This window comes from Monodelphis domestica, chromosome 8 (genome assembly GCF_027887165.1).
Source record: "Monodelphis domestica isolate mMonDom1 chromosome 8, mMonDom1.pri, whole genome shotgun sequence".
In the NCBI taxonomy this organism is placed as follows: Eukaryota; Metazoa; Chordata; class Mammalia; order Didelphimorphia; family Didelphidae; genus Monodelphis; species Monodelphis domestica.
The window spans coordinates 49,410,878-49,426,481 of NC_077234.1; the positions used below are offsets into that span (position 1 = coordinate 49,410,878).

Here is a 15,604-nt window from a genome sequence, read left to right on the forward strand (position 1 = left end):
ATGGTTCAAGTCTCACACATAAGAATCTATCCCCACCACTGTGTCTTGCTTTGGCCAAATCCTATAAGTCAATGCTCTTCTTCCCCGTTCTACCTTGGAGAATCCCCAACTTCCTTCACAGTGCAGATTAAGCATTGCCTTCTATGTAACACCTTTTTCAACTCCCCATCTGCTGCTTGTGTCCTCTCTCCCCGACTTCCTGGTACATATTTAGCTCTATTTTATTTTGCATTCCCTTATATGTGAATGTGTTATATTTCTTAAGCTAGGAAGTTTCAAAAGCTGGATTTGAACCTATGTCCATCTAATTCCAAACCCAATACCTCCTGCCTCTGTGGTCTATTTTATGTTTATTTAAATATGCATAATATCTTATTGAATGATAGCGTACTCAATTCATCTCAAAGGAGATTTTACTTTTATTATCATTAACTAAATTTCTCCCCTCTTCTTTCTATATCTATTTGATACAAAGACTAGACTTGGGGGCACTTTACTGTATCCCACACTTCACAAGCAAATCTTTTGTTCACATTTCTCCTTATTTTCCAGGGAATATACACTGTATTATAGGCTATAATGATCCTCCCAGCGGGTAATGCTCTCTCTAGCTCTGTGAAATTACTTCATATTTACTTTGTATGTGTTTTGTATTTATTTATCTTTTGCCTTGTTGGATCCCTCCAGTGGAATGGGAATTCCTCAATGGCAAGGACAGTTCTTATTTTTTGTCTTTGTATTCACAGTGGCCAGCACAGTGCATTGTCCATAGTGGGATTTAAAAAATACTTCTTAAGGAAGGAATGAAAAAATGAACACACCAAAGTCTGGGTATTATTTTTTACCCAATAACATGTCAGACATTCCAAAGTCTTTAAATTCTCCACAGTAACTAACCAAAAAGTGAAAATAGGCTTAACTTATTTTCTCATTTGCCCATTTAAATTGCCAGAGAAATAGACAAACAATTGGCTTTTAAATTGGGATTAATTTTTATTTTTCATCCACATTAAGATTTGTTTGAATTAATTCTGTGGTTTAAAGTTAAGGTCAGAATTCCAAAAGCATTCAAGATATTTAAAAAAAAAAAGAGCTATGAGAATCAGCATTTAAGTAAGGTTTTCTTGGGTCTTATGAGCCTTCCAAATTAGTATAGATGCTCCAGGACATAATTGGAGAGATATTTGATGGCCAGCACAGTCTCTTCACAAGTTGCTCTAATCTGAGATTCAGGGAGTAAGAAGCCATATCTTCCTTTGTCCCGGAGTTCAAAGGTAAAAGAGTATTTGATGCCCTGGTCATAAGCCCAGTCATCAGAACCTCCTGCTGCAGGATCTGAAACAGGAAAACAAATAGATCCAGATTGATTAAATGAATCAATCAATAAGTATTTAAGTGTTTACTATGATCTTAGTAATGTGGTAGGTGCTGAGAATAAAGTTCAAAAAATTAAACCCTTAATCAGTTCTAAGTGTTAGTTTCAAGGCAGAAAAGATGTAAGGGCTAGGCAGTAGGGTTAAGTGACTTGCCCAGGGTCACACAGCCAGGAAGTGTCTGAAGCCATCTCCAGGTCCGGCTCTATAGTAGTTAAAATTATGTTTATGGAAAATTAAAGGTATTATTAAAAATAAATAGCACACATATACAAAACTAGGTGTATTCACATAAGCCCACCCAAGTAGTCTTATAATTAAAGAAAACTATAGTAAATCAAGCACTGAGAAATTCAGAATATAAATAGTAATTGAAAATATTATGTGCAGGTCATTTTTCTGTTTAGCCTCATTAAGATATCTAATCTCAACTGTGTTAATTTGTATCTGAGGATGGAGTAGGGAACATATCTAAGCCTAGCACATGTTTCTGTGGTTTGAAAGGGTTCCTCTACCCCCTGCCCACACCCACATTTTGAAACAGAAATCTGATTACAATTCTATGTTTTAGAGAAATAAAACCTCACAGTTGAGAGAAAGTCACATGGCAAACATTTGGGAAGTAAGGGTTAAGTGGTCAGGCAGAAAGGGCCCTGGCTATGCTTTATGTACTCTGACTAGCGTTGGCTGGTGGGCACAGGATTATACCAGACACTCACAGATGGTTGTAGCTCCTGGACCATAGGTGTATTCTGTCCCATGCAGTGTTGCCAGTTCTTTGATTGTTGCCTTGGCCAGGGTGTTCTGTGTGGAGAATCATGATCAAAGAAAATTCAGATCCTGAAATGGTTCCATTCATATTTCTGATCCTTATCTTACTTCTCTTATTCCGAGTTCTTTAGGTACTCAAGAACCCTCCACAACCACCCTCCCTCCTACTTCCCCCATATGATTACATCCTAGTGAAGTAGGTAGATGGAAATACTAACATCACCTTCATCTTAAAGATAGTGAAACCAAGGCTCAGAATTTTGGTGATTTGTTTACGTTCACTGTAAATTGATTTGGATGCTTGGTTATGATCCATATTTTATTATTCATTAAAGTATTCTTTCCCTTTGTAGATACCTGGATGAGACTTACTTATTTTGGCACTAGAAGTGTAGTTGTGTAGGTTGGAAACCAGTGTAGGTTGGAAAACATGGGGCTATGCAAATCATCTATCCCCAAATAATTTGCCTACTGATAATCAAAGGTCAATTTATTAGGAAAATATTTATATCCTTTGATTTAATTTGGCATACATTACTGGTCTGTAGAATTGGAGTCAGAGCCAGGAGTTTCTGCATGACTGTGAGAGGTTTCCACATTCAAGATTCTCCATTTGTCAGCTCTAGATATTTTTTTCTGGCCATTTCTGAACTCTAGAATTCTCTCTCTTTTCAACTTTATCTACTGACTACTTTAGCTTCCTTTAAGTCCCTACTAAAAGTCCTATCTTTTACAGAAATCCTTTCTGAACCTTTCTGAATTCTAATGCCATCCCTCTGTTAATTATTTCCCATTTATCCTATCCTATATCTTATATCCTATAATATATCCTACCCTATAGCCTATCCTATAACTTGTTTTGTTTGCATGCTCTCTTACCCTTTAGACTGAAGTTTCTTGTGGGAAGGAGATGCTCTCTTGGATTTTTGTTCTTTTTATCATCAGCCCCCAATACAGTGCCTGGCACGTAGTTAGGGCTTAAAAACACTTGTCAATTAATTGGATAGGAAGGAAAGAAGCTAAGGTTTAATAACAGTGGGTATATAAAACTTAGTGAGGTGGTATGAAAATTTTAAATAGGAAATGCTGGCTATAGACAAGGTCATCTTCAGTAACAGCAGAGAATACCAGATCAGAGCTGAAGTACTTCTTAGAGCTCGATGGGTCAAATCCTTCATTTTATAGATGAGGAAACAGAACTCCAGAGAAGGGAATTAACTTGCCCAATGTCACCCGGGCAGTGAATAGCAGAACTAAAACTGGCATCCAGGTATTTGGCTCCCAGGCTAATGCTCTTTTCATCAAACCATGTGGCCAATGGTATAGATTGTCTATGGACTTTAGGACATAGTTCAGAAAATCTCAAGTCTGGCAAATTAGAGACTACTATGCATTGTGTTTCCAAGTGCAGGGCATTTGAAGTCAGGAATAAAAATGTTATTAAGTATTGAACTGTATTCTGATGTTTTAGAAGCAGTACCATACTTTAATAAGACCCAGAACTCTTTGGTTCTCTAGTTCCACCCCAAAGATGATTTCCCCAAGAGACGTAAAACATTAAAATGTTCTCTTACTTCCACTGACATACTGCATATTTGAATGAATCATTTAAGCAGTAGAGCCTGAATAGATCTTCTGGGAAATACAAATTTGAAAAGCTGATTGTTTACTGCTAGGGAATTAACTACAATTCATTCTTCTTAGAAAGCCAGCAACATTTCTGAGTGTAGTAACATCATTATTCCTTATGTATGTGCTGGGAGAGGCAGGAGAAGTTGGAAATAGTAAAAAAATTAGAATAATTTCGTTTAGAAAAAAAAAGTTAATTGCTCTGATTTTGTGTTCGAAACTCAAAACTAGTTGAGTGAGATGAAGAGCTGTGCAAAGCCAGTCAACAGTTCTGGCACTCTGTTTCCAAAAGATTTAATGTTTTATCTAACAAGTTGTAAATTAGAGGACTTGAAAAGAATTGTGAAATCACACTCATGACTCTTTTACAAAGAGTCTTGAAATGACTCATCTCAAGTTCTAGAGTGAACTCACTGTTCACTTAAAACCTTTCAAGGTTCAGTTTCTCTAATTCCCAGCTGGAGAAGTATACTTTCTTTAACCTCTTAGGGTTAATAGAATCAACTGAGATTATTTTGTCCAACTTTGTGGGGTATATGAGGAGGCATAAGGGAATAAGTATTTTTATAGCATTTACTAAGTGCCAGGCACTATGCTAAGTACTTTTATAAATATCTCATTTGGCCATCGTAACAACTCTGGGATGTAAGTGCTATTATCCTAGCCATTTTATAGATAAGGAAACTGAGGCAGAGGTCAAGTGAATTGTCTAGGGTTACATAGCTATCAAGCTTCTGAAGCTGGATTTTAACTTGGGTCTTCCTGACTCCAAATCTAGCATCCCATCTATTGTGCCACCATTTTCCTCATGGAATATTAACTATGTAAGCATTATTTTGTGTTATTATTATTATTATTAGGATAAGGAATATTAGTAGTAGTAATAATAGGAGGAGGAAGAAGAAGAGCATAGTAGGAATAGAGGTAGTAGTAGGAAGAGGAGAGGAGGAGGAGGAAGAATAGCATTAACATTAATATAGTAGACAGATGATATGAAGTTAGGGACAGAACCTGTGACTTAGGATGAGGAAGGTCTATATTTGAGCCCCATCTCTGATACCTCTTGATTGTGTGGTTCTGGACCAGTCTTTTCATTTCTTCTGGCTTCAGATGCTTCCTAGATATGTGATCTTGGGCTAGTCACTTAATCCCTAATTGTCTGTCCCTGCTGCTTTTCTCTTTTAGAATTGATACCAAGATAGAAGGTAAGAGTTAAAAAAGATAGAACTCAAAGTCAGAGAGGACCTCGATTCAAATGCAACTTGAGGACTCTAGAGGCAGCTAGGTGGTACCATTTTGCATGGAATATTGGGTCAAGAGTCAGGAAGACCTAAGTTCAAAACCAACCTCAGGCATTTACTAGTTGTTTTGTCATGGGCAAGCAATTTAATTCTGTTTGCCTCAGTTTCCCCAAATGTAAAATGGGGATAACAATAGCACCTATCTTACATGGTTGTTGTTTGGATCAAAGGAAAGAATATTTGTAGTTTTTACCACAGTGCCTGGCATGGAGTAGATATTAGATAAGTGTTTAGTTCCTTTTTCACTCAGATCTGGGCCTCAGTTTCCTTATCTGTAAAATGAAGCGGGTTGGATTATATGGCTTCTGAGATCTCTTTCACCTCTGAATCTATAACCCTAAGTATGAAACATTGATGAGGCAGTAAGGATTTTGTGTTTGTGTGTGTGCAATTGGTGGTTTACTGGTCAATGATTCCCCTTACCTTTCACTCAAAAGGTCTCGGTTCCTTTTCTGTAAAGTTAAGCCTTAACTTCCAGTCCTTTCTTAGCCACTTTCCTGAGGCTTTTCTTCTGTTCTTTACTTTCCTCCAAACTCTTAAACCTTGAATTATATTTTCAGTTTTTTCCCAAGGATATAATTTTCTAAGATACTTAACTCCCCCACCCCTCCCAAATCTTTGAATCAATACTATGTATGGGTTCCAAGGCAGAAAAGTAGTAAGGATTAGGCATTTGGGGTTAAGTGACCTGCCCAGGGTCACACAACTATGGAGTGTCTGAGGCAGGATATGAACACAGGACCTTCTGTCTCTAGGCCTGGCTCTCAATCCACTGAGCCACCTAATTGCCCTTTTTTAAAGCTACTTCTGTAACTCCCCCCCCCCCCAAATTGTGAACATTTAATTGATCCATTGTACTCTTCTCTTGGTCATACATAGAAGGCTTAGTTGTATATGTAGACGTTTTTAATTTGATCTCATCCATAGATATTATACTTATCAGATATCACCTTACCAAAGAACCACTTGTGATCTTTTATCTCCATTTAAGTTATCATTTTCAGTCATCATATAAGCTTCAGTCTTAGGAAAAATCATCTATTTGCAGCTGGCCACTCCTCAAACTGGGTTTGAAGTTGCAAATGGTAACCAACTGTTTCCTGAGCATCTTTAGGTATATTTTTGAAAAAGTCAGCTTATTCTTTTGATGAAACCTTAACTAAGATGGACTGGCCATTATGTGTACCTGGAAGCTACATTGCTGGGACCTAGCATCAAGGCACTAGATTTATAAGCCCTCATGACTTTAGATTAGGCATCTCAACTTTAAATATTCTGCTCAACACTAGTTGCAATGACTATATTTAGAAGAAAACTCTTCAAGCTGGCCAAATTTAAGAATCAAAATATATGGGTAGAGTCAAATTAGAGAAGGAAATGGCAAAATGCTCCAATATGTTTGCCAAGAAAACTCCAAAACAGGCCACGAAGAGTGGGATGCGGATGAAAATGACTAACAACAAAAGGGTCAAATGGGTTTTAAACCCAGGACGTTTTGTTGCCTGAATGGAAATGGTGGCTAGCTTGGGCTTAAGGGTAGTGGATGAAATGGTGCAGAAGAAATGGTTACTTGGATGGCTGGTGGGAGGATAGAGTTTGGGGGTCTCTGGTGGGTAGTTTGATGCCACATTGATGCCACATTATGGCCCAGGATCATAGGATCATGTTGGAAAGAAAACTGGGGATGGAGTCAAAAGACCTATGTTTGATTCCTGCCTTCACTACTTACTACCTGTGTGATGTTGCTTGAATCACTTAACCTCTGAGTAACATATGTAATATACAACCTCTGAATAATTTATATATGTTATATATAAGTGGTACTTCTGAATAATTGAATATAACCTCTGAATAACATATATGTCATATATGATATATGACTTCTGAATAACTAAATATAACCTCTGAATAACATATATGTAATATATAACCTCTGAATAATTTATATATATTACATATAAATGGTACTTCTGAATAACTGAATATAACCTCTGAATAACTTATATATGTTATATATAATATATAACTTCTGAATAACTAAATATAACCTCCAAATAACTTAAGGCTCAGTATTCTAATTTGTAAAAATAATAGTATTGGATTATATTATCATTAAAGTCCTTTCCAGCTCTAAATCTATGCTCCAAAGATGTCATGATTTAGAGCTGTTATGGCCCTTAAGAATATCTAGTCCATCTGATACTCTCATTTTACAGATGAAGAAACTGAGCCCTAAAGAGCAAGGGGCCAGGATCTGAACTTAAGACCTTTGACTACAAGTCCAAAGCTCCTTCCACATCATCGTCTTCCTTCCATGTTGGCTTCTATTCTGTGGGTCACCATCTGCCAAACTCTCCTACTTCTAGCTCCATCCCATGGATCCTTAGGAGGAAATCAAAGTGTTTCATCAATAGAGACATGGTGTCCAAGGGGTACACACTCAATATAGGGCAGAACTTCTTACCCTTAATTAAAATGGCAAGAGCTGCCTTGTGAGGGGCGAGTTCTCCATCACCAGCGGTGTTCGGAAGGAGCCGGTTATTGCCCACTAGGAATGTAGTAGCTGTCATTTCTGAGAGTCTCTAATTCCATGAGGGTGGCTAAAATAAGTTGTAGGAAGACCTTACAGAGCTACTGAAGGTTTAGGGAGTCTATGATGCCTTTTTGGCAGTTTCTAGCTCTACATTCCCATCTCCCCTCACAATCCTACAATGCTTCTTGTGAAACATTTTCTATTCTTGGCTCAACAGAAGATTTTTCTGGAGCAAGTTTCATCCTGTAGAGAAGGATAAAATAAAATAAAATATAAATCAGGTCAGAAGCAAGCCAGGGACACTATGGATGTCTCTCCAAGGCATACTATACTTATTCTTTCCTCTGAATTCTGGCTCATACTGTGCCACCTTCCTGGCTTATCTTCCTTAGTAAGTGGCTCTTGAGTTTCTATGTTTTTCCATTCAAACCCACTTTTTTCTTTCATTATATTTTGTTTTTTTAAAAGATACATTAAGTCCTAAATGTCCTATCCTTCTTCACAGCTCATCATTTTATGCATGCTGCCCTCTACTGAGAGTTATTAAGCACCTTCGATGAGCTGGACACGTTATTAGCTGATGGATGTCCATCGTCAGACAGAGAGAGGACAATTGATTGTCTCTTCCCTCTCTGCCTCACAATGCCTAGTTGGTTGTCGAAGTATCGATAGGATTATAGATTGAGACATGGAAGGAGCCTCAGTAACTGAGCAGAAACTGAAGACTAGAGAAGTTAGATTACTTGCCAAGGATGTCACAAAAAAATGGCACATCCTCTTACTCCCAGCCGATTCATCTTTCCATTGTGGGGTGCTTCTGCTATCTATGGCTTACAGGTTGTCATTCCCCTCAATTCCACCGCTTATGATTTATGGTGATGGAATCCTTTATTTGCATGTGTGTCTGAGGCTGCAACTTCATGCTCCCCGATCAGTCACCGTGACAGCAACTGGCTCTTAAAAAATTCTCCAAATGCACAGAGGAGTTTATTATAGGTCAGAAAAGGAAAATCCCCTGAAACCAGCAGCACATGGCTAAAATGAACCAAAACTAGCCAACGTGAGACCTTTGATGCCATTGGGACTTGATAGAGTTCATTTAGGAAGATGCTCATCTTGGATGAGTTCATTTATTTGATTTTCTTTTTAATCAATCAGTTTACATTTATGAAGTACCTACTAACATTTGCCCAGGCACTATGCTAAGCACCAAGATGGCAAGGAAATTTGTCAGCTGGTGAGTATAGATTACCCCCTTTTGTCCAGTGCCCTGGACAAAAATAAAACGTAAACACAAACAGTGAACTTTGTTAGAGACATGACTCTCTTCTCAGAGAACTTGTAAAAGAAGTTAGACTCTTTGGACCATCAAAAATATTTAGTAAGAATACTTTTTTTTTTCAATCTTTGTATTCCCAGGGCCTACCTAGCACATTTCCTAGCACACACTGGCCATTTTTGGGGTCATTCCAGGCAAAATATCTAATTTCTCTGCTCTTTAGTTTCTTCTCAGCTATTGAGGTTCCTTCCAGGTCTAAATCCATAATACTTTAGCTATTTCAACAAACAACTAATAAGTAATAAATTTCCCTCTTTCTTTCTGATGATGGAAAATCTCCATGATTTATTGATTTCACTCTAAGTGATAATGGCAAATGAAGACAACAATGGTTCAAGTCTCGTGGAGTTGGGGCTGGTGCTGTGATATCAGGACACTTGGAAAGTCCTGCCAGCCCCAGAATAATTCATCGACTGGCCTGCCATTGTGCCTGAAATTCCATCATTGGAGCAAGAGTATGCCCGAGTTAGAACCAGTCCTAGATATCACTCCCTAAGTCCAGTAGTTTCAGAATCACCAGATCATAGATTTAGAATCTGAAGGACTTCAAGACCATCCAGTCTAACCTCATTTTACAGATTAGGAAACTAGACCCTTACACTGGAGTGCTTAATCTTTTTTTGGAACATGAAGCCTTTTGGCATTATGCTGGAGCAGATGGACTCCCTATTGGAATGATGTTCTTAAATGTAAAAAATAAAATACATAAAGCTAAATACAAGGTAAACAAATAAACAAAAATAAAACAATCCAACTTAGATTTCAGAATAAAATGCTAAATGGTTAGCCATATACAGTACAAAAAGAAAGATTAGCTTTAACAGCAACTTCCTCTCTCTCTCTCTCTCTCTCTCTCTTCCTCTCTCTCTCTCTCTCTTTCTCTCTGTCTCTCTCTGTCTCTCTCTGTCTGTCTTTCTCTTCTCTTTCTCTCTCTCTTGTCTGTCTGTCTGTATCTCTTCTCTTTATCTCTTTCTCTTGCCTGTCTGTCTCTGTCTCTCTGTCTCTCTCTGTCTCTCTTTCTGTCTCTCTCTCTCTGTCTCTCTCTCTCTTTCTGTCTCTGTCTGTCTGTCTGTCTCTTCTTTCTCTCTCTCTTGTCTGTCTGTCTGTATCTCTTCTCTTTATCTCTTTCTCTTGCCTGCCTGCCTGCCTGCCTGTCTGTCGTCTCTCTCTCTCTCTCTCTCTCTCTCTCTCTCTCTCTCTTGTCTGTCTGTCTGTATCTCTTCTCTTTATTTCTTTCTCTTGCCTGTCTGTCTGTCTGTCTGTCTGTCTGTCTGTCTGTCTGTCTGTCTGTCGTCTCTCTCTCTCTCTCTCTCTCTCTCTCTCTCTCTCTCTCCTCCTCTCTCTCTCTCTCTCTCTCTCTCTCTCTCTCTCTCTCTCTCTCTCTCTCTCTCTCTCTCTCTCTCTCTCTCTCTCTCTTTCTCTCTCTCTCTCCAGGAAGTTTCTTCATTTGATAAAAGATGAGTAATTAAGAGAGAAAATTGAGAAGACTTGACTTGCCATTCTGGTTGGAAAAAGAGAAGCCCCTAAGACCTTGTGTTCACAAGCCAAGGTCTGAGCATGAGAGACTCGAGAAAACAAACATGTTTCTGAGAAAAGGGCAGTCAAAGGGCACTGGCTTTTATTAGGAGGCCAGAGAGTACACGAAGGAAAAGAATGAGGGGAGAGCTTGGCTCTAGAGAGCAGGGACTGTCAGTCTTTAAAGGCCTTGTGGGATGTGTGAGAATGCTTCCCCTGATTTAAAACAACTTTTCCTTCTTGGCTGATGGATGGACATTTTTTGGTCGCTATGTAAAACCCAGGGGGGGAAGAAGAAGGGTGAGTCAGCTTGAGCTACGAGGTCCCACAGCAAGCATTTACTCTGGTAAACAGCCAGGCTCCTTCCAAATAAACATTTAAAATAACTGTGTAATCGAGATGAGCTAGCCCTCCTGTACTTGAGGCTTATAGAATGTCTTCAGTTATTTATTAAAAAAATACTTAGGGGGGGGGCAGCTGGGTAGCTCAGTGGATTAAGAGCCAGGCCTAGAGATGGAGGTCCTGGGTTCTAATCTGGTCTCAGACACTTCCCAGCTGTGTGACCCTGGGCAAGTCACTTGACCCCCATTGCCTATCCCTTACCACTCTTCTGCCTTGGAACCAATACACAGTATTAACTCCAAGATGGAAGGTAATGGTTTTAAAAATACTTAGGATTCTGTGAAAATCCCAGATACCTTTGGCCAGGATTATTTTGGAGTAGCCTTATCTGTATTTGAAGTATAACAGATGAAAAAACACAAGGATAATGTGTATCTTGTTTCAGGAAAAAATCAAATGAAAATGAATGGAAGACTACATTGGGTTTCATATTCCTTAGATAATGTTGACTCCTCCATATCTCTGGCCCATTAATCTTCTGAAACATCACTTTTGTTGTGTCTCTCCCCTACTTCAGAATTTGTAATAGCCTCAGAGCATACATTGAATGGTTTGGTCCACTTTTCCAATGGGATTTTATCTTTTATGACTTCCCATCATGAACACTCAAATCCAGCTGGTATTGTTGGTGCCCGCATCATCCTTTCTCACTCTTAGCTTCCTTTTAAATGGACATTGTCCAAAATATTCATCACAGACTTTTTTTTTTTAACACATATTCTGTCTTAGAATGAATACTATGTTGCTCGGAGGGTCACACAAGTAGGAAGTGTCTGAGATCAGATTTGAATCCAGAATCTCCTGTATCTAGACTTGGCTCTCAATCCACTGAGCCACTTCGTTTCTCCTCAGACTTATTCTTCATTATAGGGGGAAACTTTCTCATTCTAAGACCACCTTCCATTATCTCCTCTGCATTTACCTTATTTATTTATATAACTATATATGTATATATATATATATTACTATATATTGTCTCTCACATTGAAGTGCAAGCTCTTTAAAAGGGGTATCCATTTTTCTCTTCCTTTTTTATCTTTTAAGCTCAGCACAGTGCTTGGTACTATTCTAAATACATTCTAAAGTAATAAATATATAATAAATCAATTCCAAGTTCTAAATAAATGCCTGTTCAAGAATGGATTCTTCCCTCTGCATACTTATCCATGCTGTTCTCTCAGTCTGAAATACCCTCCCCATGCTTTATTTTTTTTCTGTTGGTCCAACAACTCTCCATTCTCTTGGTCCATTTTTTTTTCTAGCAAGTCTTCTCCAATTATTTTAATCCATCTTACCCATTGCTTTTCTAAAATGATAACTCATAGTATGAATCTGCTTACCTGTTGTTTTCCCCCTGGAGAATGGAAATTCTTAGAATAGGGCAGCGTCTATTGTTAATTTTAATATCATATCTTTAGTCTCTTATACATAGTTGGCACTTCATGAATGTTTGTTGGAGTGGATTGATTTATGATGGATTTATAAAAATACTTTCCTCTCTTTCATCCTCCAAAATCAATCAGTTGCCAACTCTTATCTCCTCTACCTCCACAAGATTTCTGGCATCGTATTTCTGAAGCTCCCTTAGGGCTCTAGAATAAAACACAAACTCATCTTTTTGGCATTTAAAGCCCTTCACAAATTTGCTCTGACCTAAATAAGTCTCCAGACCTATTTCACATTAATCTCCCTGATGTAGTCCACGTTCCAGACAAAGTGGTTTGTTTGTTAATCGCCACACGTGACAGTCCATCTGACCTCAGTACCTTTGAATGATCTCTCTCTCTCTCTCTCTCTCTCTCTCTCTCTCTCTCTCTCTCTCTCTCTCTCTCTCTCTCTCTTCTCTCTCTCTGTCTCTCTCTGTCTCTCTCTGTCTCTCTGTCTCCATCTCCGTCTCCATCTCTGTCTCCCTCCCTCCCTCTCTCTCTCTCTCTCTCTCTCTCTCTCTCTCTCTCTCTCTCTCTCTCTCTCTCTCTCTCCCTCTCTCTCTCTCTCTTTCTCTCTCTCTCCCCCTCTCTCTCCATTTTCACTTTTTGGAATTCCTTCCTCTTTTTGATGTTCAGCATGAGCACCTGCTTTCCTATACAAGATCTTTCTTGATCCCCCCTCCTTTAATTAATTCCTGCTTCCCAAAATAATTTTGTATTTTCTTTGTTTATATTTTGTGCTTCCTTATATAGTCTTCTTATTTTATTTAAGGCCCACTTATCTACTTTATACTGTATGTATAGAATGTAAATAACAAACAAAATGTAAAAATATACATTAGATGTTTAGAATGTAAATTGCTTGAGGGTAAGGTCTGAGTTCTATGTATGTATCTGTAGGTATGTTTTTTTGTAGCCTCCAAGACCTAGTATCATGCTTGATACATAATTCTTTGAAAATACTTGCTGAAAGTGGAGCCAGGATGGCAGAATAGAAGTGGTGATCCCAGCTGAAATCTCCCAAAATTCCCCTTCAAACTACTTTAAAATAATGCTTCAAATAAAATTGTGAAGCCAACCAAAGGTCAGAGGGAAATAGTATTACAGCCTAAGACAATTTAGAAGGATGTTAAGAGAGGTCTGTGATACCAGGGTGGGAAGTGGCACAAGTGCAGGAAAGTAGGGGAACTGGCCACAATTTAGGACAAAAAGGAATACCAGTGCTTGTGGCTATAGGGTACCAAGGGCTCTTTCTGGATAAAGACCAGAGCACAGACCAAGAGAGTAATGATCACATCTTCCCTTGAATCATACCACTTTGGAAGCACTGAGGAAAATTTGAAGACACCCTCAAGCTACTTCTGAAATAAAAGCCTGCAAAAGCTTGAAGCTTGGGAAAGTTTCTTTCTAACCCTACAGGAGCAGAGACCAACTTTAAGATAATGGTCAAAGTCAAGAAATATGATGGGAAAATGAGCAAATGATAAAAAAAGAATTTGATCATAAATGGCTACTATAGTGGCAGAGAAGACTAAGACCTAAAATCAGAAGATGACAACAATGTTAAAATAGCTACAAGGAAAGCTTCAAAGAAAAATGCTGATTGGACAAAAGCCCAACAAGAATTCCTGGAAGAGCTAAAGAAAGAGATAAGAGTAGTGGAGAAAAAGAATAGGTAAATAAATGAGGGTGATGCAAGAAAATTATGAAAAAAAAACGAACAGTTTGGAAAAAGAGGTACAAAAAATACAAAAGAAAACATATCTTAAAAAACAGAATTGGCTTAATGGTAAGAGGGCACAAATATTTCCTCAAGAAAAAAGTACTCCTTAACAATTAGAAATAGCCAAATGAAAAAGAGGTACATAGATCAAAAAAGAAAAGAGTTTCCTAAAAATTAGAATTGGGCAAGTTATAACTCAGTAAACAAAGGCAAAATAATGAAAAAAAAATAGAAGAAAACACTAAATATCTCATTGGAAATATAACTGACCTGGAAAATAGGTCAAGGAGAGATAATTTAAGAATTATTAGTGGTAGTAGATAGTGTGTCAGGCCTTTAAATGGAAGATTCTGGATTCAAATCTTCTCTTAGACTCTTCCTAGCTATGTGTCCTTGCACAAGTCACTTAATCCCTATCACCTAAATTGTACCACTTTTCTGCATTGGAACTAATACTTAATACTGATTCTAAGACAAAAAGTAAGAATTAAAAATAATTTACAGCAATGTTCTCTGATATAGACTTCATTTCCCAAATATATCGGGAGCTGAATCAAATTTATAAAAATAAGAATCTTTTTCCCCAATTGATGAATGGTCATTGAGTATGAATAGTTTTCAGAAGGAGAAATCAAAGCTAGTTTTAGTCATATGAAAAAAATTCTTTAAATCATTATTGATTAGAGAAATGTAAATTAAACAACTTTGAAATACCACTTCATATCTGTCAGAAATAACAAATGCTAGAGGGGATGAGGAAAAATAGGAATACTAATTTGTTGTTGTGAACTGGTCCAACCATTTTGGAGGACAATTTGGAACTATGCCCAAAGCTGCACATACCATATATATCCTGTGACCCAGCTAAATTGTTACTCCATCTATTCTCCCCAGGAGATCAAAGAAAAAAGAAACAGGATCCATATGTACAACAAATATTTTTAGTAGCTCTTTTTATGATGGGAAAAAAATAGGACTTTGAGGAGGTACACATCAATTTGGGAATGACTGAACAAGTTGTGACATACAACTAGGATGGAGTAGTATTGTGCTATAAGAAATGATGAGGGGGAGTCATTTGAGAAAAAAATGTGACAAGACCTGCTATAAAGTGAAGAAGAACTGGGGAATCACTGTGTGTAGTAACAGTAATGTTGTAATAATTACTAATTAATAGCAATCCAGTGTGATGAAGAGTATAATGGATTCCTAGATTCTAACCCCAAGTGTGCCACTAATTAGCATTTTGGCCTTGGTAAGAGTCATTTAGCTCTTTGTGTTGAACAAAAAATGTAAATGGAAAACAAGGGAGTTGATTTAGGCACTTTCTAAGTTATTTCCCAACTCTATGATCCTAATACAAAGATAATGAAAAAAAGTCTAGTATGTCTTAGGGTAAGCCAGTAAAGCCAAACTCAAATAGAAACTGGGATCACTAAATCATATATAAAGATCCCTTTGGGCTATAAGTTGACTTAGAAAACCACATATTAACATTATCTTTGGTCTATTATATTTTAATATATTTTGTTAAATATTTCTCAATTACATTTTAATCTTGTTTGGCAGCTCTCAAGAGCCTTTACCCTCT

General features: G+C 37.7%; 1 protein-coding gene across 1 annotated transcript in view; it reads right to left on the bottom strand.

The window, feature by feature from the left end:
• Nucleotides 1-968: 968 nt before the first annotated feature.
• Nucleotides 969-15,604, bottom strand: part of CPB1 (carboxypeptidase B1) — a 42,830-nt gene continuing 28,194 nt past the window's right edge. Inside the window, exons 10-11 of the mRNA XM_001364489.5 lie at nucleotides 2,093-2,177; nucleotides 969-1,335 (exon numbers count right to left, since the gene is read on the bottom strand). Of these exons, the coding sequence (XP_001364526.1) occupies nucleotides 1,148-1,335; nucleotides 2,093-2,177 (273 nt within the window). The 3' untranslated portion in view covers nucleotides 969-1,147. The remainder of the gene's footprint in view (nucleotides 1,336-2,092; nucleotides 2,178-15,604) is intronic.